This window comes from Macaca mulatta, chromosome 2, assembly GCF_049350105.2.
Source record: "Macaca mulatta isolate MMU2019108-1 chromosome 2, T2T-MMU8v2.0, whole genome shotgun sequence".
Lineage (NCBI taxonomy): Eukaryota > Metazoa > Chordata > Mammalia > Primates > Cercopithecidae > Macaca > Macaca mulatta.
This window is the reverse complement of record NC_133407.1, coordinates 58,310,461-58,335,664: the sequence shown is the minus strand read 5'-3', so window position 1 is coordinate 58,335,664 and position 25,204 is coordinate 58,310,461. Positions and strand designations below refer to the sequence as shown.

The 25,204-nt window shown below is 37.3% G+C and overlaps 1 protein-coding gene across 12 annotated transcripts in view; it reads right to left on the bottom strand.

Annotated features, from left to right (window-relative positions):
- Positions 1–3,596: 3,596 nt before the first annotated feature.
- The window catches only part of MME (membrane metalloendopeptidase), a 91,305-nt gene continuing 69,697 nt past the window's right edge, over positions 3,597–25,204 (bottom strand). For 11 of the 12 annotated variants that reach the window (XM_015131749.3, XM_015131752.3, XM_015131746.3 and 8 more), the window contains 6 exons: positions 20,771–20,890; positions 19,156–19,289; positions 18,985–19,050; positions 15,262–15,357; positions 14,851–14,927; positions 3,597–6,934 (listed from right to left, as the gene is read on the bottom strand). In XM_015131749.3, coding sequence (XP_014987235.1) covers positions 6,835–6,934; positions 14,851–14,927; positions 15,262–15,357; positions 18,985–19,050; positions 19,156–19,289; positions 20,771–20,890 — 593 coding nt within the window. In that variant the 3' untranslated portion in view covers positions 3,597–6,834. 12 annotated transcript variants of the gene reach the window in all.

Here is a 25,204-nt window from a genome sequence, read left to right as displayed (position 1 = left end):
GTGTGAATCTGGATATATCAGTTAAACTCTCCGAAACTTAAATTCACCATCCACGAAACGGGGGTGCTGGCTGGGCAGAGTGGCTCACGCCTGTAATCCCAGAACTTTGAGATCACGAGGTCAGGAGTTCAAGACCATCCTGGCCAACATGGTGAAACCATGTCTCTACTAAAAATACAAAAATTAGCCAGGCTTGGTGGTGGGCGCCTGTAATCCCAGCTACTCAGGAGGCTGAGGCAGGAGAATCGCTTGAAACCAGAAGGCGGAGGTTGCGGTGAGCCGAGATCCTGCTATTGCACTCCAGCCTGGGGCAAAGAGCAAAATTCCGTCTCAAAAAAAAAAAAAAAAAAAAAAAAAGGAAAGAAATAGGAGTACTAACATTAACCTCACAGGTTAGCTATATTAAATGAACACTTTATGCAAACAACCTAAATTATGTGCCCAGCTCACAATAAATAGTATCATTGCTCTTCCTTCCCACTCTTCTTTATTAATAACTTCATTTTCTTAAATATTAAATCTAACTAAATGGTATAATGTCTTCTTTTTGATTAAACAAAATGAAAAGATAACATTTATTCTAAGTGTAATATGCACAATATAATCCAACCCAAAATGTTTTGTGAAGCTTTTGAGAATTATCTGGTAATTACTGGTGTTTTCAATGTCTTTTTCTTCTTTTCTGCTGCTTCTTCTTCCTCTTCTTCTTCTTGGAATGGTGCTTTTCTTCTTTTGAGAAATTGTCCTCCTTTGGCTCCAAAGGAGATGAAAGATTATAATTTCTACAACCTCCCCAATTCCTCATGCATTGTCCACAGGGGTGGCTGTGTTTCCAAAATAAGCCGATCGGTTTTTCTCTAGGATTTGTCAAATGCGTACTGTGATAAGAAATCTGTCCTTCTCTTGGAGAGGAAATGGAGAATCTCCGAGCCTGAGTGTGACTGACCATCATGACTTGACTTTAGAGAAAGCAAGTCTGCAACAATAGACAGGGAAAGAAGGCCCAGTTACTCACGCTCACCCCATATTTGGTAAGGCAGGTCAAAAAAACTCGAGTTTTGGCTTATTTAGCGTGATTTTGACTTTCACATTTGCAACTAAAGTCTTATCAAATTTAAGCGTATTTAAGCAGTGAGTCACCTGGGATTAGCTGTATCCCATCGTTTCCTCCCTATTCAACGTCTAAATTTTAGCAGCTGACCACCAGGTGAATCGTGGTGCCTACCAGGTGAAGCATTTAGATCTAATTACTGCATAATCTACTGGTTTGTGTTTCACAGCCATACACTGTATCCTCATCTGGGTCAGGGTTTGGCAAAGGCTGGAGTTTTGGGCGGGTTGGGGAGGTGTGAAGGACCAGGTGGGAGAAGGTGGTGGATCAGTCAACCTTTTAGCATTTTTAGAAAAAGCCCAAAACCTCCTCTAGATTACATGCTTTGTTCTCACAGAGGCACTTTAAGTCTCAGAGGAAGGTCCAGCAACTTCCTCCATTCTGTGTTATACAGTGTGTGTCAAAGTTACTTTATAAACAGATCTGGCCTGTCCTGGGGGCAGCAAGCTCTTGAACAAAATCTACTTCACCAGGTTCCTTGGGTCTAAGTTGCCTGAGACATCAAACTGAATAGGTCCTTAAAGAATGAACAACCGCCGGGCGCGGTGGCTCAAGCCTGTAATCCCAGCACTTTGGGAGGCCAAGACGGGCGGATCACAAGGTCAGGAGATCGAGACCATCCTGGCCAACATGGTGAAACCCCGTCTCTACTAAAAATACAAAAAACTAGCCGGGCGAGGTGGCGGGCGCCTGTAGTCCCAGCTACTCGGGAGGCTGAGGCAGGAGAATGGCGTAAACCCGGGAGGCGGAGCTTGCAGTGAGCTGAGATCCGGCCACTGCACTCCAGCCTGGGCGACAGAGCGAGACTTCGTCTCAAAAAAAAAAAAAAAAAAAAAAAAATGAACAACCCTTTTATTCAGGGAAATTTTATTTTTCTTTTTGGGTCAATTTCCCCCTCACTCCCCTCCCTTTCATATTCCTTTTCTTTTTCCTTCCAAATAACATTTTTAAAATGACTTTTTAGGAGTAACATTTTCCTATTACAGAAAAACTTAAAATGTAGAAAACCAAAAAAGGAAAATAAGAACCACTTATAATACTACCACCCAGAGATAGCCCCGGTTAATTTTTGGCATATATTCTTCCAACTCTTTTTCTATGGAATAATATTTTAACATAGTTGATATGATAATGCATACTCAACATTGTGCCCTTTTTGTATTTTCACTTACTACATCTAAGTATTTTCTGCTGGTTAGGTTTTCTGGCTCTTTTTTGAGACAGTATTGCTCTGTTGCCTAGGCTGGAGTGCAGTGGCATAATCACGGCTCATTACAGCTTTGACCTTCTGGGCTTAAGTGATCCTTCCACCTCAGCCTCTTGAGTAGCTGGGGCCACAGGCATGTGCCACTATGCCTGGCTAATTTTGTATTTTACTTTTTGTAGAGATAGGGTCTCCTTGTGTTACCCATGCTAGTCTCGAACTCCTTGGCTCAAGCAATCTTCCTGCTTCAGACTCCCAAAGTGCTAGGATTACAGGTGTGAGGCATTGCACCCAGCCCTAGTTAGTGTTTGAATCCCTATTTCTTTGGTATTATAAAGCTGCGATACGTCTTAGCATTACATCTCTGATCCAGTATGTCAGAGGACATAGAGCATTCATAGCACGTAAGAAGGATTTACACCAAGGTAAAACGATAATATAGATACTTGACTCCATTTGTCTTCCTGGATATAGCATAAATGTCAGGTTGCAGATTCTATCAAGTGTATTTATAAGAGTGAAATGGGATGCTAGTATGCCTAATACCTGCAAAATTGTTAGTTTCTGAGTAGAAGGAAAATCTAGAGTATAAAAATTTATCATAAACATTAGGCTTTCCAGTCTTTCTATACTTCCCAAGTTGGAAACTCATCATTATTTCTGGCAAGAGCCAATGATTATTTTCCTGCCAGACTTCCTTTGTACAACTGAGAAGATCTGTTTTGTCAAGCAAAACAGAAACACAACATTTTGTCTGTGAGGTTGAAAATGAAAGTAGTGTTTCTCACTGTTTTAGAGGAAATGCAAAATACAAAGAAGCAGAAGTTAAGAAAACATTGTTAGATAAAAGATTAGAATGAGATAAACATGTGCCACTTTGACACCAGTCAGATGTGACTCCTCTCTCCACCTGACCAACCAAATGGTCAACTTCTTCAGCCTAGAGACTGTGGACAAAGACACTTTTGGCTTTTGCCTAAGTCATCTGATTATGCTAGTGACTCCCTATAACATTTGATGGCCATTTCACTTAACTTTTGAAAAAAAATCCAATCAGAAAATCATGGTGATCTCTGAAAAAGGGTGGAGAAAACAAGGACATATTGGATACAAAGTTTGTATCATTCATTTTCTAAAAATTCAATTTGAAGCTAGCGGGAAGTACAAGATTACAGAGATAAAAGCTCCATTTAATCTTAATATTTTTTCAAGACATAAATGGGGTAGAGATTTACATAGGAGTTGGCAGTTTGGAACAGAGTTGACTAGGCATAAAAGCAATAGTATTAAAATGTTTGTTTTTATTTTGTATTTTTGAGACTTGAAACTGATAAAAATTTCTGATTAGCAAACTTTGAGAATAGAGTCTTTCTTCTTTCCAAAGTAACAAATATCTTTTAGTTTGAGTACTCCATCTGTGGCAACAGGAATGATAAATGCTTGAGAAAATTAGCAAGGTTTTGCCCCACTTAAATGGTTAACAGTAACAGCAGCACAGACCCAAACTTGATAAAACTTTGGTACTTGTTATTTGGACTAAAATTTTGTCTAACTCGACTCAGACACTTAAATGGGAGTTTTCAGATTATCCTGCCCACTGATTCATAACTGGGAGACAGATTCATGGGAAAGCAGCATTGGACACATACTCCTTCTCTTGCTGAGAACCACTGATATAATCTAATTCTCTTGTTTTTTAGGTGAGAGAAGCAGAGGCCCAAAAGAATACAGCAAATACCCAAGGTCACCCTGTCAGGAGTGGCAGAATAGGGCTGGAACAAGGACTCTTTTCTTTGGACAGCATCCTTTCCACTTTGCACCTACAACCCACTCGAACACTGGCATGGAGGCAGACTCCTTCCCAACAGGTATTGTCGAGAGCTTCTTCCTACTGTCATTTGTGAGTTTCATCAGCTCCCAATCCTTTGTGTCTCAACTTCTAAACCTTCTTTCTTTGACCAGAACTCAGCCACAGTAGAACTGGATTTATGGATGGGATTAGAGATATGTCTCATCTGATGTGACAACTCTAAAGAATAGGTAGTGTTTTAGAGACATCAGAAGGCCCTATAGAATTCAACAAGAGTACCATGTAAAATTCACGATGTCTGGATGTGTTAGGGATAGGGAGGTATTGCTATTTTGAGTTTGATCTATCCTTTAGGCCCAGAAAATCTTATATTTATAGACAGAGGAGATCCAGGCACCGGAGAGTTGTTCCTCCATAGGGATGCGAGCCTGATGTTTTAAAAAGCTAACAGTGAAGAGTCTAGTGGCTTTTTATGATTTGTACTAGTCACTCTTCACTTCTGGCTCTTCACCTGCTCTGACATGATGGAAATAAAATAAGTTAAGAGATAGCTGTTTTATTAGAGCTGGAAGCTCCTATTACTTCAACTACAAATATCACTTAGGTAAGTTTTAAATTTACTTTAAGGAAATATAGATATAAGTATACTTGAAATTACCCATTATAATGGTGGTTGTGATAAAGGAGGAAAGGGTAAGGGTATCCACAGTTGGCCTGAAACTATAATTTCAATGCTTATAATACTATTTGGAAGGACTTGAAGAAATAAGTCCATTGAAGGCTCAAGTAAGATGGTAACAAGCAGTACATTCATAGTTGCACTATTTGTAATAGCGCCAAACTGGAAAGTTCTGAAGTGCCCATCAACAATAGGACGAACAAATTGTAATAAGTACCACAATAGAACATTATTCTGCAATGAGAATGAGATCCACAATCAGCACAACAATACAGAGGAATCTCACAAATGTTAAGGCTGAGAGAAAGAAGCCAGGCACAAAAGAATACATACTGATTGATTCTATCTGTATAAAAGACAAAACCAGGCAAAGCTAGTGAATATTAGAAGTCAGGATAGTTATCATTCTGGGAGAAATAAAGTGACAAGGAGGTGCTTCTAGAGTGCTAGTACTGCTCTGTTTCTTACAGGTGCTGGCTACAGGGTCATTGTTCAGTTAAAGTTAAGTTTATTGAACTGTATACTTATGCTTTATGCAATTTACATACCTATGTTATAGTATTTCTGTAACTTTTTTTTAAAGGCAAATGGGCATTTTTCAAGAGGCAGGGAACTAATACTCATTATTTAGATAGAAAAGCCCTGCTTTCGTCTTTTGTTAGGAAAAGTAAGAATTTTGGAAGTGCACCTCTTTTGTAAAATCTTAATCTGGTAATAAACTAAAATAGTCAATAGAACAGCAAAAGAGAGGAATAGAAGCCTGAAAAGATGAATTCCTATCAAACACTAAACAGTTCTTTTCCAGAACTCTTCGTGACTTAGAATTCTAGAAGGTCCATTTCTATTCAGAAATGCACTTCTAAAGTTAGACAGCTGTCACAAAGTCTTAGGGAGTAATGAGTTCACAATTTCAATTTATTATCAAAATATTTCCATCTGATGACAAACCTGAAAAGACAGGAGACGCAGAGCTACATAGATGCAGATTTGCCCTTTTATCAGACATACTCTAAGGGACAGATTTAGTTTTGAAAGTCCAATTTGAAAACCACAAGTATATATATCTCTAGACAACTGTCCAATGGCAATTTTTACCCTAAAGTTTGTGCTTCAAGCTTTTCATCAATATGATTTATAAGTTTAAATAGTCTCAAATTTTCATCTGCATATCACTTTACAGATCCTGGTTCACAACTATTTATTTTAAGCTGAAACTTCAATATTCATTGATTACCTGTAATAATAGTTACTCATAAATGTAGTTAATAATTAAATATAAAAATTATTATTTTTACATTTATATAAATCTCTTAAAAATACCAAGTTTTGAGAGATAGAGAGAGCAAGAAATTGCTTAGAAAATTGCAGGAAGCCTTAAGAATCTCAGTATCAGTCAAAGCAGGTACAACAAAAAACAATTTTAGACATTCATTTTTTGCTCTAAGAGTGCTTCAAATAAATGATCACAGAATGAATAACTGACGTATGGCAAAAATGAGTTTAAAACTGTATAAGTTCCAAGGCCCCAATGTGTATAAGAATTCTTTGGAAGGGTTTTGAAGGACTGTAAATGTTGCAAATAAAAGTAAAAACTAGTAGTTAGGCAATGTGCTTGAAACTATAGTGTCACCTACTGTTCTTCTGGTGCCTAACTGTATTCTTCCACATCTTCTTTTCCCTTTGGATTCGAAATCCTGGTCTACCTCAAAGGTTCTGCATTGTTTTCTAGGGACATCAGCAAATTGGTAGACCATATGAGAAACAGAAATAAACAGTAATATTATCTTTAGAAATTAAGCATTATTTACACAGTGAGAAGTGATTGACTTGACAGACCTCAGACCCTCTTCCTCCCTCCACACCCTTTCTAGAACAACCTAATGTTATTTGTATTGTGATGCTCCCCTCTCTGTTAATCACCCCCGAGTCAGTACAGTGACCCCTAGGGCCCATTTTCTCTCAGTTAGAGAGTTCCCCATTTCTGTGGTGTTGGCAAGTCTAGCCGAGGGCTGCACTGCTTCTTTTGAAGATCACCAAACCCGGCATTTCTTTTCTGGATTCATGTAGGAATTCTTGCGGCAGTGAAAGGCTTCTGAAAACTCTGCAGAGTTCTGCAAAGTCCCAATAATCCTTTGAAACAAACAAAAAAAGTCACCATCAGCATTTGATACTCATGTCCAAACCACATTGGAGCCCTGCAGCATTTCCCTCTGCAGGTCAAGTGAATGAATTTGGAGTTTGAAGTTAAACTTAAAATAACCTGGTACAACGAGTCAGTGCCTTCTCATTAACAGAATTTTTAAATGGAGAGGTAACAAAGTACAGGAGTTAAAAGCACAGATTTGGGAGACAGACTACATGGCTTGAATCCTGCTTATGAAGCTTCTTTGTGCCTTGGTGTCTGCACAATAGAACATGCCTCTTAAGGTTGTCATGGAGAGTTAGTAATTTATAAGCATTATGTGTGTTTGTAAAACAAATGAATAATTCACATTTGAAAATGCAGTTATTTGGAGTTGTATTATAATAAGAGTTTGGTCAAAGAATATAATCATGACCTCTCACGGTAAATGTCTTGAAAGGGCTCACATAATGACTTAAGCATAATAGACTTTAAATAGATATTTTTTGTTGATTTGATAGAGGATTATTTTCCTTTTTCCAAAAGGGCTCCTTAAATATCAGAAACTGGATTCAGCCTGAATAACTGGAAAGGGCTGGCAAAATGCCACTTTCCTCTTATCTCTGACCCCAGTGGGCAAAAACAACACAGTCCAATTCACTATCTGCACCTAGCAGCATTTGAGGGGAGAGATGGGTCAGTACATTGATGCAGAGGTGATGTTTTCACACCCACCCTGAACCCTGAACCACCTCCTTCCCTTCTCTTCCTGCTGAGGCCAGCCCACCATGCTTGCTTGGGTTGGGAGGAGGTGCCCAGAGACAAGTGGACTGGAGTGGTGCAAGGACTAGGCACAAGTGACAGATGAGTTCATTTTGATTTACGGAGCTCTCCCTATGTGGCAGGTGTACTACCGTGTGTACATCTTAGCACTTCTCTCTCCTCCAACCATTCTCCACACCACAGTCAGAATGATCTTTAAAATTTAAATCAGATTCCATAATCTCTTACTTAAAGCCTTTTATGGACCTGAAGGAAATTTACACTCCTGTTCATGGCCTCCAATGTCCTCCTGATGGCTCCAGTCTCCTCTCTAGCCTCCTCGTGGTACATTTCTCTTCCTGTTCCTCCTTAGGCTCAAACTATGCTGACCTACCTTCAATTCCTCAGACCAGCCAAACCTTGTCCTTCTTCAGGGCCTCCTGCTACCTGCAGGTCCCACTCCCTGGAAAGTTGCTCAGCAGTCAGTACCTGGCTAACTCCTCAGCCTTCATGCCTTTGCTTAAATATACCCTCCTTGGACCCCTTCTTTGAATGCCATCTAAACTAACTCCTCTCGCAGGGACTATCCCTATCAAAGCACTTACCACATTTACAATGATTTGTTCTCCTTTTTTACTTCCTGATACACCCACTAGACTAATTTCTGTGAGGGCAAAATACAGCCTTTGTATCCTTGAGTTCCACATCTGTGGATTCAACCAAATGTGGCTGAACATATGTGGGGGAAATATTGTGTCTGTACTGAACACATATGGACTTATTTTCCTTATCATTAATCCCTAAAGAACACAGTATAACAAATATTTACACAGCATTTACATTGTATTAGGTATTATAAGTAATCTAGAGGTGACAAAGTACAGGAGGGAGAAGGTGTATAAGTTATATATAAATACTACACCATTTATATCAAGAAGTTGAGCATCCACAAATTTTGGTATCTGCAGGGAGGGGAACCAATCCCCCACAGATACTGAGGGAAGATGCTGTACTGTGTACGTCTTGCTCCCTGCTGTGCCCCCAAAGTCCAGCACAGGACTCAGTACATATTGAATGAATGAACCTTGACCTGGTTTGTCACAGTGATTACCTGTAGAGAAGCAATAGGGCATCAGGAAGAAAAACACTACTTAGTGTTTCTGTCGTTTGTTTGATATTATGGACCAACAGGAAGAGAAAGAAAGCATTTTCTTTCTGTTTCCTCATTCCAGAAAATAGAGATCCATGTGGATTTTTTGTAAGTCTGACTTTCTAATATGTCACGCATCAATGCATCAACTAACTTCTCTATTCCTCTCCACCACAACTCCCCTATCTTTCATGGAGGATGTAACCTTTTTTAGTTGTTTGTTTTTTAGGACCCCTAGAGGAGTCTTAAAAATGAAAATAATCTCCTGGGGTTGTGAAGTGGAGCCAGGAGCTGGGGAATTTATATGTTAGTCCATTTGACAGGGAGATGATTGGCCTTCCCTAGAATGGGGTGAGTTCCAGTAAAGGCAGGTTGTGTGAATGACAAGGAGATGCTTCTCGCTCTGAGCATGGCTCTGAGAGTCCCTCTGATAGCATGGCGCATGGTTGTTGGAGAACCTGGACCTGAAGAGTGAAGGCTCTGGAGCTCATGAGCATTGGAAGGAAATGGAAACACTGACTGGGAGGATTTGGACTGCATGGATGTCAGCAGTGACCATGGTGGACTGAAGATGGAAGCTATTCTCTAATTTCTATGTCTGTGTGATGATTTCAGATTCCAGAATAACCCTGAAAGAGCACGTTGAAAAGTCACTGAAAGTAAATGGCTCATCTCCTAGCTTGGTCTAAGAGCTCAGAGTTTGGCTTAACTTGATTTAAAAAAAAATGTCCATTTCTTACATCTGAAATATTGAAAAACACATTCACTCTTTGGACCATGTGAGAGTACAAGGAGAAGTCTGCAGTTTGCAAACCAGAAGATGGCCCTCACCAGAACCCGATCATGCTGGCACCCTGATCTTAGACTTCCAGTCTCCAGAACCGTGAGAAATAAATTTCCATTGTTCATAAGCCAAAAAAAATTCACTTCTATAATGTAGTCAAAAGTGACTGTGTAGGAATCAAAAGAGCTTAGAAATTAGGAATTTGCATTGGTCTTTAGTCTTTCAGGTTGTGGGACTCAATGATCCTTTATGTTAGAGAGGAGCTTTGATTTATTCATGCAACCTTCTTCCCAATTCAGGATGCCTAGATACTGGCTAAAGACAGTCATCCTGACATCCTGGGCATTCCTCACACTGGGGAGCAAGCTCCCTGGTTGACCAGGTAAGCCACGAGTCATTGACTGGAAGAGCTGCAAGTTTTGTTTTTTTTTAATTAATTTTTTCCCAAAGGATTCTGTCTTAGATTTAATCATATGGGAACAAGTACTTCAGTAAAAATGTCCAAACCCACTACTTAATTTTATATTTTTCTTAAAAAGTATTTTTAGGATTTATATTTATAAATCTCAAAATTAAGTTAAAACAACAAACAAAAAAACACCTCAAAGAAAAGTCTTCAGATAACACTGCGGAGAGTGGGCACTGCAGAAACACTCATCCTGCTGTGCACTCAGCTCTCCACGCCCACTCTGCCCATCCTCTCTCCATCCAAAGACTCTACTTAATTTGATCCTGAATAGGTCAACAACACACGAGGGCTTCACTTACTTTCTTAATGTTTGGTGTTGATGACATCAAATCTTTGAATAGATCATCTATTTTTTTCTGAGATAGGGTCTCCCTCTGTCACTCAGGCTGGCGTGCTGCAGTGGTGCGATCATGACTCACTGCAGCCTTGACCTCCTGAGTTCCAGTGATCCTCCTGCCTCAGCCTCCCAAGTAGCTGGGACTACAGGCATGTACCACCAGGCCTGGGCAATTTTTTTGTTTTTAATAGAGATGAGGTCCCACTATGTCACCCAGGTTGGTCTTGAACTCCTGAGCTCAAGTGATCCTCCCTCATTAACCTCCCAAAGTGCTGGAATTAACAGGCATGAGCGACTGTACCAGGCCTAGATAATCTATTTTGAAAAGTGAATACATTATTAATAAAATACATCTTTTTTCTAAGAGTGAGATCGTATTACATGAATTATCTTCTGTTATTAGAAGATATGTACATGAATTTCATGCTGTATAAAACTGTGTACTTGTGTTTCTACTAACAGAAGATAATAAAGCTTTTATTGATGATTTCTTAAGGTGATTTACTTGAAATTTTTACTTTATTATATAAAATAACTTATTGTACTGCTGATGTTTTCTCCCTTGGCAAACAGTTACTTGTATTAAAAACATCTAAGAGATTTGGCATTGTGACCAAGAATGGACTTTATATACTATCTGACTATTCTTGTGTACTACAACTGGACTTCTGAATTACTGTGTGCAATTAATGGGTCCTCGGACAACTTTTTGTTAATTCTTGTAAATGAATGACTTAGCTACAAAGTTAACTGGTTTCATTCAGGAATAAGCTATCTAATCTTCATCATTAACTAATTTTTATGGTTCTTTCAAAGCAAAGTCATATTGATGAGTGTATGTTCTGCTATACATTCATAAAGAAATTAATGCTGGAATAGATTTCTAGTTATCAGCTAAAGATTGGAGGGGCTAATATAAATTCTACAAAACTCACTAAAATCTATACTGATATCTATAAAATATCAGGAACCAATGCTAATATTGAAGGGAAATTGAAGAAACAGAAGAATTTCAAAGAGGGCTTATTAGCCTGCTAAATTACAGAGTTATGAAGGAACAAAATAGCCTTATTAGTTGAACATGTCTATATAAAACACTAGACAAAATATTCCTTCAAAAATATTAAAAATTAAGCTTTGAAAAACATTTCTTACTTGCTAGTGGTGTCAGTTCTAAAAAGTGCCCTTTCTTCCTGACTGGAAGATAAGGTTGAGCAATCTAAGCACTTAAATCAGTTTGTCTATTTGGACTTGCTTTACAAAATTATCAGACCCTTACATATCGCATAGAAAATTACATCTAAATAATTTTAGAAACATATTTATAGATTACATATAAATATTATAATAACCATTCCCTGAAATGACGATAGATGGCTAACCATAAACTGCATTTCCAAAATGAAGTCAATATTTAAATTACAGATTCAATTTCTAGACTACTAAAAGAAAAATGTTTTTGGCTTACATACCATTTAATTTTAACCACATGTTTTCTGAGCTAATCAAAATGGAGGAATTAGGGAACTAAAGGCAGGCAATACAATAATAGGAAAGAAAACTAGGAAAGAAACAAACGCACAGAAAAACCTTAATAAAAAGCCAAAATAAATCAAAAAGCATCACAATTGATATAAGAATAAATAGCTCCACAGAATAAATTAATAAACAGTAAAAGCATAACTAATAATCATAAAGTAGTCTGTACCATCAAAATTTTTTAAAAGGTTAGGTTTTTTTTTCAGGATATTGTTTTAAGGTAGGAAGGCAGAAATATATTTTTAATAAAGAAATTTTAATCCAGTTGTTAAGATAAAAATGTTAATACTTAAAAGAGACAAATTTTACCTATCAAAACTTAATTTGCAACCTCTCATTCTCTGAGGATGGTAGATATACCAGGTATTACAATAATATTACTGAAATTCACCTAGATTTTTATGGACATCTGTTTTAGTTTATGGAGATATGCAGGGCAAACCCTTGACAAATTAGGTTGTATGGTGGTTTGTATGAGCTTATAAATGCTAGCTGCTATCCTTAGAATTAGATTCTTATACCTTAACTTCTAAAGTTTATTTTAAAGAACATAAATAAAGCTTTAGTCAGGAAGACTACAACAACGATAGGTTAGACATAGCAAATACGGTTTTATAGACGCAGCTTTGTATCAAGCGTATTTTGCTTTTTGTTTTAATACTATGGCTGTTTAAATATAAGGTTACAAATATCTAATTCAGAAATATTTCTATATAACCACCAAGCACAATTCTTAAATAGCAACTCGGTATCTATTAGTTTTTAAAGTTCTTTAAAAAATATATTTTACTTTGTACAGCCAGGAAATGGTCTGTTTCCAAAACTAAATGTAAGCTCAATCTTTTGCCAAGAAAATCTCCTTACCTCCAGAGAAAATAATAATTTCCTTGACAAAAGGTTGGCATTCCATTTACCCTTAAAACACACACACACACACACACACACACACACACACACACACACACACACAATTGTTATGAATGAAAAATAGTCGATGAGGGATCTTTGGAACCAGAACAACAATAAAAACTTAAATATACACATAATTTAACTTATTTATAGCAAAATATTGTTTTCAGTTTAAAATTGGAGCTAGAAAACAGTTATATACTTATCTATGTTTTACTTAACCACTGATCAGTTACTAACATTCTGAAATGTGCAGAACATAAGAAATGAGCACCAAAACGGCCTTGACTGATAGGGAACTATTGCAAAATACATAAGAATTCTTATTCTGTTCATAACTCTTGTCTACAAATAATCCTAGTATAAACTTTCAAACACACACACACAACATAGGCTCTTCATTTATATTAACGTTAATCCTCTAGCAACTCTCATGATAATTTAATCCTCATTTTACATATCAAGAAACTGAGGCACAGAGGTTACATTAACGCTAGTAAATAGTGAAGCCATGCTTAGAACTCAAGTTTTCTTACTTCAAAGCTTAAGTTCACTTTAGTAAAGAAAAAGACAACTTTAAAAAAATTAAAAGTTTCTTGAATAAACCACAGTGGGAATTAATCCAGTCACTTTTGTTGCTCATTACCTATAAAGCAGTTAATTTGAATATCTTAGCAGAACTAAAGTTAGTCTGGATTACAGAGATAATAGGCATACCATAAGCAATTATTGAGTGAATGAATATTGAAAGAAATGTTAAGGCAAATACTAGATGATGATGATAATGTTGATGATGACAATGATGATACTAACAAGCTGAGTAAATTCTTTAATTTTTAAATGAGCTACTTTATTGTTTCATAACTGAATATGTTTTTCTCCATAATTGAATGTGTTTTTTTCCCAAGAGTAAATGATCTGGGCAGTATGCTTACATTCATTTTATGTAGAGCTTTTGAAATTTAGCCCATTAGTTCTCTTTTGTTCTCAAATTCCATTTTCCAACTACCCTACAAATTTTTTAGGTTTTTTTTTTTTTTAAACTTTCTTGCCTGAGAGGCGTTGTTGATCAGCAAATGAGTGACTAAGTGTTCTAGCACATGGGAAAGGGGTAGCGTTAGGAATTCAGTTCTTAAACAAATACATAGGATCTGCGATTTAACATTCAAATGTTGGTTAGAAGGACTCTCTTCAATCATTGTTCTCTTAGATTTTCTAATTTGGGAAGAACTTTAACTTCTTCTAGATCTTGCCAAGAAAATCTCCTTACCTCCGGAGAAAATAATAATTTCCTTGACAAAATGTTGGCATTCCATTTACCCTTAAAACACACACACACATACACACACACACCTCTGTTGTTACGAATGAAAAATAGTCGATGAGGGATCTTTGGAACCAGAACAACAATAAAAACTTAAATATACAAACAATTTTCTACCCTGTAGAGCATTTTTCTCTCACATCCTTGATGGGCTGTTCTGACCTCTGCTTCAATGTACTCTCTCCTGAAGCTTTGGGAATAATGTTATTCCATATTGAAAAACCTCTAATTAATTAGTAGGAACTTTTCCTTTATGTTGAAATTTTTCTTCGCAATTTGGAGCTCATTTGGCCTGGGCCTAAACCATTCACAGCCTCTTAGAAATGTCTTTGTGCTAGCTTTAAATTGAGCCATTGTTCTGAGACGACATCTTTGTTGGAATAGATCAAGCCCTGGGCCTCATACATTCTAAGGAATTATAATTATCGTAGATTCGAAGAAAGAGAGCAGCCAAGGCGATGCTTATGTAGAATGCTCTAATGTGTTCTCTCGATCCTATCTGTGAATCTCAGACAAACAAACAAACAAACAAACAAAAAGCACTGAATTTCCCAGTGTAAAAGAATCAGAGTTAGAAAAGTCTAAATTCCAAATGTGGAAGCAATGGACCCAATATAAGAGCACCTTGATTGCTGTTCATACCCACGCACCTGAAATTGCCTGGACTGTGCACATCTGTTTTAATGGAGTTGACTGCATACTCTGGCCTATAGGTTCCACACCAGACCTAGAGATAGGAATAGGGAAAGCAAAGCATGTACTCAGGTTCAATCAAGGATTATTTGTTTGAGCAAGTTGAGGGGAGGGAGAAAAATTAAATTGGAATTCTGCATTCCTCAACCATTCTCTCTTCAAATAATGTTCAATGAAAGGCAACCAGGAACATAGTTATTTATCATTAATATGATCCAACAGTCTATTATAAACAATGAAAGTGAATCAAGTCAAATGCTCTGCCACAATTGATTAAAACAAGAGAATTCAGCATGTGACATCTAACTTACTGTGAAATTACAACTCAGAATGGTTTTCATATCTATCAATCAAGAAAGACACAATACCTGTGCAAAGTTCAAGAAGAATAGTTGTTTGTGATTTAGGTCAAGTCCAGGAAGTAATTTTTCTTCACCATTCTTTTTAACATAATTCTGATAGGCCTAGGCAGTTGATAAAATAGAAAAACAATAATTATAATTCCTAAGGTTATATATATAAACCCATGTAAAAGATCTTATCACCAAGTAATTAATATTTTATATTAAAATCACCCTAATAATACATTTAGTTATGGTAACCTACAGCTATTTTATGGATTAGAAAGGCAAATCAAATTTATTTACAAATGCTCTGAAAAGAACAAGATACTGATTAGTAGAGGACAAGAGCCTGGTACATGTTAGGTGATCAATAAATGCCAATTGAATGGATGGATGACCAACATAAGTGATGAAAAACTTATCTAAATGTTGTTTTATAAATTGATGAATAAGACCAGCCAGGACAAATGAATTGCCAAGGAGGTCTACAATTGCTACATTTAACTTAGTTACCACTCTCTTAGCAAAATAGACTCACCAGACTAAGTTCGAGTGACTCTTGCCAAGTCAAAGGGTTCTCTTGAGATCCCTTAGAGGCCTAGTCTCCTATGAGTCTGAGGACAATAAAATGCAACTATTCTCATCTTTTGAAGACAGGACAAAATGGACAAAGCCTCAGGTACATTTCAAGGAAAATATTTAGGTAATTTGAATATCAAAAAGTGCTCTTAATTCTTAAAGATTTATGCGCACTACTGAAAAAAATGAGTTTTCCTCTACTAAATAAACTTTTAAAAGGAATTCATAATAATCGTTCTGAGATGTGTCATTTCCAATTTAATACAAAGGAAGGTGACCAACTAGATGAGCAGAAGATATATTTCATTTCTGCCACTTACCATCAACATAGACTTACTGAACCTCTACTGTGTAACTAACAATGCTGGGGATATGGGAAAGGCTTGCTCCTGCTCGCTCTTAGGGAGCTTGCAATCTAGCAGGGGGCAAGGTATTACATGTTAAGAATTTACATATTTTCAATGTAATAAAATATTTCCACAATTGTCATTTGCATCATCGTTACAATTCTGTACTTGCTCTAGGTAAGGATCTCCATGGAAGTACTATCCATCCCAACTTCGGCTGGATTTTATAGCAGTGATTCTCAATCTGGCTGTGTATTAGAATCACCATGGGAATATTGAGTGCCAATGCCTTCCACTTCCAGTCAAGATGGAGTGATAGGGACTGGATTTAACTTCTTGCTGAAACAACTAAATGACGAACAAAATATTTAAAATAATGGTTTGCGTAACACTGAACATCAGGCAAAAGGAGAATGACCCCTGAGAGATGTTAAACATTACTCTCAGTGAGTCCTATTGCTGCTGAGCTTATTGTCCTGAGAGTTTTCAGGCCACATCGTAGGAGAAAACCAGTCAGAGCTGGGGAGACTCCTTGAATTGAGGAGAAGGAGCTGAGAGTTCAGGGACACCAAGAACAGGTTACTAAAGAGGAGAAAGCAACACAAAAAGAGAACCTCAGAGATTACAGATGGCTTTCCTCAAGCATTCAGCTTTGTCTTGATCTGAAGATGGGTGTGAGCAAAATACTCAATGCTAGGAAAACAATATCCCAAAAGGACTGGAGATAACAATTTATGGTACTTACACAGGACAAGAATGGAAACCCCCAAGATTCACACAGTAGATTCTTATCTCAGCAGTTGAGAATAATGTGCCTAGACTGAACACTGCCCCCATCTCAACAAATATTGCAAAAGCAAGACCCAAAAGGATCAAACCATTTTCCAGGAATTTAACTGTATCCTAGAATAAAGCTCAAGAATATGTATAGGAACAGGCCGGGTGCAGTGGCTCATGCCTGTAATCCCAGCACTTTGGGAGGCCAAGACGGGCAGATCATGAGGTCAGGAGATCGAGACCATCCTGGCTAACACAGTGAAAGCCCGTCTCTACTAAAAATACAAAAAACTAGCCGGGCAAGGTGGCGGGCGCCTGTAGTCCCAGCTACTCGGGAGGCTGAGGCAGGAGAATGGCATAAACCCGGGAGGCGGAGCTTGCAGCGAGCTGAGATCCCACCACTGCACTCCAGCCTGGGCAAGAGAATATGTATAGGACACACAAAAGAACATCCAGCACCCAAAGAAGTAAAATGTTGTCAGGCACAGTGGCTCATGCCTGTATTCCTAGCTCTTTAGGAGGCCAAGGCAGGTGGATCGCTTGATGTTCAGGAGTTTGAGACCAGCCTGGCCAACATGGCAAAATCCCATCTCTACTACAAATACAAAAATTAGCCAGGCATGGTGGCACATGCCTGTAATCCCAATTATTTGGGAGGCTGAGGCAGGAGAATCGCTTGAACCCAGGAGGCAGAGGTTGCAGTGAGCCAAGATCATGCCACTGCACTCCAGCCTGGGCAACAGAATGAGACTCTATCTCCAAAAAAAAAAAAAAAAAAAAAAAAAGATAAAATGCAAAGTGTCTGGCATTGAGTAAAAAAATTGCTAAGCATTCAAAGCAGCAGCAATCTACCATGCCCCTGGAACTGGCTGGACTTATTCTTTTGGAAACCTGTAGCTGACTTAATCTTCCAAGCTTCACACTCTGATCATCTCTGGTCACTGCCAAATTGCACGCCCCATCAGTCACCTCTTCCTCCACTTCTCTGGTGTTCCCCTTCCCTAACCCAACCATCGATTTTCTCCTCCTCCATCTAATCCAAACATTTCTATAATGAACAAATGATTCTAAATCCTCATTTTCTCCACGGATCATTCCATCCATCCTTGTCTTAGAGAAGCCTAGTTCTAGCCTAGGAACAACTTGTTCCTTGTGACATCTCAAGTAGATGCTGCTCGTTCTCCTACATATGGGCTACTTCATAGTTGAGAAAAACACTCAAAATCATCCTCATTCCTCTTTGTTGCTTCCTAGACCATCATTCCTCCACCCTTTTATGAAATTCCCTGCTTTTTCTTATGCACATGGCATCTACTAGATTCTTTTTTAACCCTTGCTCAGATCCTCAAATAATGACCTTTTATAAAGCATTCACTGCATTATCTCCAGCTCTTAGAATAGTGCCAAACCTATTAAGCCTCAATGAATATGTATTGAACGCAAGAATGAATGGAAGGCTAAATGGGATTCTAAGCGATGCTCCACTGATAATAGTCTTCTGTGTATAATAGTGTGATTGACTACAAGGCCATGTGCTGGAACCATATCACATCAGTCCCTTACTGTATTATATGTGAACTATGGTTTAATATGCCTGTGGTTTACATTGATTTTTGTTCCCAAATGCTACTTCACCTGCAACAAAACTGAAGGTCCTGTTTCTTATATTGGTCAATGACCCTGAAATAATCCTTCTTATGGGACATCTCTTCTAAAAAAAATTATTTCAGATATTATTTCTTAGAAAAATGTTGCCTCCTTTGTGAACCTGCTATCTGCTCATTTCAGTTGATATAATATTCCATGTTTTCTTTTCTTCTTGGCTCTTTGCAAACTTAAGTGTTCAGCTCTGTCACATCAATGTATTGACCCTTACGGTTAGCATATTCACAACTCTTTCTCCTCATATTTTTTTTCCATTTTCTATTCATCTTTTATTGCTTATATTATACGAGTTTCTTTTTTTGCAAAAGGTTGTAAATGAATTATTAAGTATGAGAAACACTCTAAATCACTAAAATGGAAAGAAAATCTTTTTACTTACTCTGTATGCTTGACCAATACCTCCGTTATCAGCAATGTTTTCTCCCAGTGTATTAATTCCATTGAGCTGTTAAAAAAGACACTTTATTAGGATTGTTTTAAAATAAAACATCAGTAATACACTTAAGATTGAACGTGTCTAAAACTTTTCAAGAAAATGCTAATGACATACGTGCTGTCCACCTGCCAGGTCCCAGGAAAAGTTTCCATACTGATACACCATGCATTGGGATTGCTCTTTAAAGTTACTTGCAGACTGTTGAGTCCACCAGTCAACCAGGTCTCCATCTTTGTTAAAGTTTCTGCCTATAACATATTTATTTAAGTAAAATGGGAACTCATTGCAACAAGAATTATAAGATATCTTTAATTCAAAGTGCAAGGACTGAAATACTGCTGTGTGACAGAACATTAAATTAGGCAGACAATGAGAGAAACTGTCATCCCTCCTCATCACAGAGTTGGCAAAGCCTGGACTGCCAGAGCTTTCTTTGCTGATGTGTCTCAGCAATGACCCAGACATTTCACCCATTTTGCTCTTGATATCTCAGAAGAGGCCGCCAGACAAAATATTCCTGAAGTTATGCCTTGTTCTGTTGAATGGTTTTTACCTGACCCAAGTCTGTTTACTTTGATATTTTGAGATTTTTTAAATGGTCAACATTTTTATTCTGGCATTTTTATATTCCTGGACCCTTCATAGGACACTGTGGGCTCATAGTTTGCCTCTACCTCGAGCACACACAAAAGTCTTTTTCTCCTGTAGCTTCCCTGCCAACCATAAACTACATCGATCTTTCTCCCTTTTGAGCTCCAATTGCATTTATATGTATCACGTGTTTTGACACTTAATATTACCATCTTTTTCATATTTGTCTATGATGTAGTGATTAAGAAAAGGGCTATGCAGCCAACCTACTTGAACACACCTCCTGGTTCCACCAGTTCCTATCTTTGTATCTTTGGGCACATCTTTCATGTGCTTTTATTTTTTTCCACTTGGAAAACAGAAACAGTATTAGAACCTACCTGTAAAGACTGTTGCATAGTTTGAGTTAATAGACACTTAGTAAGTCTTTTTAAGAATTCTAACCTTCCTGCCTCTTTTTCTTTCTCTGGCTCTCTAAAATGGGGATTATTTTCTCTTTATTGTTCTCTTTCTACTTTCTTTCCATTTGTGAACGAAATTTGTCATAGATTTAACTATCACCTCTTTACTATTTCATGTCTTTATTCCTCTCAGGAATTCAGCTTTGATTGAAACTCTAAATTGATTTTGCCATTTAGGGTGGCATTTAAGTGCCTTTTTGCGAAGACTTGAACTAGGTAGTAGGTACAAGATGAAAAAAAATAAAAAAAAGTCTCTGACCCAAAGCAGCTTAAGAGTCTTATGAGCACTTGCAGAGACAATATTTTCTGATTTTACATCTGATTTTAAGACGTATACATGCAGCCTGTCTTTTAAGAGTATGACAAGACACGTCATATACAATCAGGAAACTAAGACCAAGCATTATCACTGCTGCTGACAAACACCATAGTATTTTCCCAATAGGAATATTTACTTCATTCTGCCAGAGTGTAAAGTACACATTGCTCACCTCACTATGAGAATTTTTTTGATCTCTTTAAGCAACAATTTAAAGGGAAAATTGAAAGTGTGGTGAAAATTAGAGAAATGATACATGTTTGAATAAATGTAGCTTTGTAGTAATAAATTATAATAACTCTCAATCAAATTTATGAGCATATGCCTTAGCCAAAGGAAAATGTCAACTGCACTTTACCATTGTCATCAAAGCCATGGGTGATTTCGTGTCCTATGACCATGCCGATGCCCCCATAGTTCAATGAGTTGGACTGCTGGGCACTAAAGAAGGGGGGCTGCAGAATGCCGGCTGGGAAGACTACAAGGAGAGAAGATAGGTAGAGATTATTTGTGGCATAATTTTTTAAAACGTTTTATTTTCTTAGAGACAGTCCTCCCTCCTCAGCCTCCTGAGTAGCTGGGACTACAGGTGCATGCCACCATGGCATTATTAAGTGATGGCAGGCTTGGGGTTGGCTTTGTGCTGGCTAAGCTGCTGTTCACAATGTCAGTTTCACTTAGTTATATACAAAAATCTTCTGTAATAGAAGCCAATGCAGGCATTTTATTATGGATGACAACAGAGTTCACCCTGGAGTGGGGCTATAATCTGTGATTTATCATCATGATTCACTTTACAATCTCTTTTAAGATTGTTTTGTGCTCTAAGGAGTTTGGAGCAAAGGGAACTAGTAACCTTTCAGAAGGTTCTTTCCCCCTTATAAATACTTGGAAGAAATAGTTACTCAATAACACCAGTATTATTTTTAATGTTATCAAAGAAATTGTATCCATCTACAATAATATCTTAAATAAACATTGCCCCTCAATTGTAAGTATACCTCTATCACGTAACCTTACCTTATTTTCACCAAGGCACTTATGACTACCTCATATTCTATTTATTTCTTTATGATCGCAGTCCTTCCTTTTCCTGTCTGCCCCAATCCTACTCCAGGTCCTCAAGTATTAGCCCTTGGAGAGCAGAGATTTGTGTGTCTGTACATACATTTGTTTATGTTTTAATTTCACACATTTTTCTAGTTCATTATCTAAATGCCTAAAATTGAACAATACCTAAAACTAGAATAGTACCTGGAACATTAACAGTGCTCAGGAAATGTGTTGAATCAATGAATAATCAATGATAAATAAATGAATGATCACCTTAACTTACTAATGTGTTCTAAAGAGTTTAGTAAATTAATAAATGAACAGCAGTTTTCAATATGTCTACTCTGACATCTGCATTAACTTGCTAACTTCCTCCATTCAGATATCTCACAAACGTGTTATATTTAATGCGTCAAACATCAAATTCATTTTCCCCTCTAGGCCCTCACTCTGTATTTTTTCTGCTAATGGCACTTGAAGGGTCTCTATCAGCAAAAGTAAATGTTTCTATTTATCTTAGATGCCTCCTTTCTTTTACAGTCTTTTACAAGTCTGCTTAGGCAGAGGCTGGGTGAGGTGGCTTTCAGGAGCATCTTTATCTCCTCCTGTCAGTGTTACTGTCCACACATACTCTCATTCCTTGTTTCAGGGATGACTGAATTTCCTGATCAGTCTCCCACTTTCTGTTTCACCCAACTGTAATCTATTCTAAATCGAATCTGCTCTCTGAAACTATCCTGCAACCAGATTAAAGACAAATCTGGGCATCATCACTCTCCTGCTAAAAGTCTTTGGAAGGCTTACCATTGCTCGCTAGCTAAACACATCTTTCTGGCCTATGGCTCCAGGGTCCTCTCCCCTCTCCACTTCCATCATATCCCGTATCCTCTTATAATATAAACTCTGATGAAATATATTTCACTATTCCTGAAATATACTAATAATATGTCTTAAATACTAATAAAAGATGGAGATTATCTTCCCTTGGAATACACTTCCCCTGTTTAATAAAATTTTGGGTCATGTTATTTAGAGGTCATTAATCTTTGACCTTAGAAAGAAATTAAAATTAAATTAATTAAATATTCATAGTTTAGTCATTCAATCTTTAATGGCTTAAAACTCTAGTATACACTGAATAACTGAAACATTATTTTCTGTAATAAAAAAAAAAAACCTTCAGTATCAACACCTATTAAATGCAAAGCCCTGGGTCATTGCTATGCAGGACATTAAGAATATAAAAGAAGGGCCCTGACCTCAAGATTTTTAAGATCTAGTTAACACACAGTAGCACATGTTATTTCTTTATCTTTCAGGTGTACTGAACACAATATAACCTCACATGGGCTTCAGGGATAAATATTAGATATTTACAGAGAAGACTTCAAAGTATCTGAGCAATTTAATTGCTCTCCAGACCTCTACAAAAATTTGGAAAGTTGCCATAACATTCAAATGACACAACAACAAAAAAGTACTTTTGTCCTTAAAGAATTTTGATGAAAGTTATACCTCACGTGTAGCAGCCTGAGCTAAACGGAGCCATGAAATTATTTTTAGCTTAAAGTATAAAAATTATGTGCAGTACTTTATTAACTTAAAGTGAATGCTATCTCCCACACTATGTACTTTGATTAAAATCCACCCATTATATAAAATGCTGTTATGAAACGTGCTATCAAGACTAAATATTAACTATAAAGATCCTGCTGCTTTAATCATGCCCCAATATGCCATCCTTCAGGCAAGTGATAAGACTTTTATGGTTCTTATTAAATATTAGTCTTCAAGTTCAACTTTGCTAATTATGACCTCCTTTTTTACTTTGTCAGCTAAATCTCTGTAAGGAGGATTTTCCCCATTAGCCTTACTGCTGTTACCTAGTAGGTGTCACAACTGTTGTTTATAACCAACTGCTTAGTTGTGCATTTTTTATGTTCACGATTGTCAACAAGTTAGTTAATTAAATAAGTCATTGGGCCATGAAGCAAAGACTGTGTCTCCTCTTTCCCCTGCCTTTTTTTTTTTTTGGCTCCCCAACACAACTTTATTTTTTGAAGGCTGCTAGCAATTCAATTTTAGAATATTTCATATAAAGCCTAAGGCAGCAATTGAGTAATTGTTTTTGGTGCAAATTAATTAAACATTTTTTTTTTTTTTTTTTTTTTTTTTTGCGACAGGGTTTTACTCTGTCACCCAGGCTGAAGTGCAGTGGTGTGACCTTGGCTCACTGCAACCTCCACCTTTCAGGCTCAAGAAATCTTCCCACCTCAGCCTCTCAAGTAGCTGAGACCACAGGCGTGCACCACCATGCTCAGTTAATTTTTTTTGTAGTTTTTGGTAGAGACAGGGTTTTACCGTGTTGCCCAGGCTGGTATCAACTACTTAGCTCAAGCAATCAGCTCACCTCAGCTTTCCAAAGTACTGGGATTACAGGCATGAGCCACCATGCATAGCCGAAACATTCTTTTTATATTAAATGGAGTAATATTATGTTTGGAAACTGTCTTAATTTTCAAGCCTGAAAATAAAGCTCCTAAGAATAAATAAGGCAATTTAGAACATTTAACTATCTCAAAGTATTTATATTTGACACAGGCTGAACATACTAAAGAACTTATATATTTGAGAAATTAAAAAAAATGATTTAAAAGATTCTACAATTTTAATGGAAAAGGAGAATACATTCAATCATTTCCTTGACTGAGATTTTAAGGTTTAATATGATGACTGAACAGCACCTAGAACTTACAGAGAACCATATGACAAAATATTGAAGTGCAGCTTTCCTAATGTCATGGTATGGGGGCCTTCTAGAGCTCCATGAAGTAAACATGCAAGGAAGAGGAACAGTGGATTAAGCACTTTTAGTTTGCCTTCTTTCTTGGAAATTGACTTTTTTTTGTTGATATGAAGATGTAGGAATGCATACAACTTGGAATGTAGTCTACATGTGTGAGTTCTAACAAAATAGTGAAAACTGAATTAAGAAGTAGAAATTATTGATACGAGTAAGTCTCTATATAACAAAACAAGTGCTTTTTTTTTTTTTTTTTAACATAACAACATAAAATGACCAATCCCATGAGAAAGTGTATGCAATCTAATTTGGAGTATTTGCCTGTCTATGTATGTGTGTGGAGGGAGGGACTAGCTTATGGTGGCACATGCTATTCTATATCAATCCTAATTTTATAATGGACATTATCCCAAATCCATTAAGACAGTGTTGAAGAAGACATGTATATAGGTATGTATGTGTGTATTTATATTCATATACACATTTGTTTTTCTTTTCTTTTCTTTTTGTTTTTTTTGAGACACAGTTTTGCTTTGTCACCCAGGCTGGAGTGCAGTGGCGCAATCTCAGCTCATTGCAACCTCTGCGTTTGGGTTCAAGCGATTCTCGTGCCTCAGCCTTCTGAGTAGCTGGGATTACAGGCAACCACCACCACAGTAGGCTAATTTTTGTATTTTTAGTGGAGATGGGGTTTCACCATGTTGGCCAGGCTGGTCTCGAACTCTTGACCTCAGGTGATCCACCCACCTTACCCTCCCAACGTGCTGGGATTACAGACGTGAGCCACCGCACCCAGACCACATACACATTCCTATCAAGAAAAAAGATGGAGATTTGACACTTCAGCTATTTTTAGGTAAGACAATCCCTACATTGAAGATTTAAATTGTCAAAGAAAAAAGGTATACATTTCAAGGATTTCTCCTCTTTGCTGTT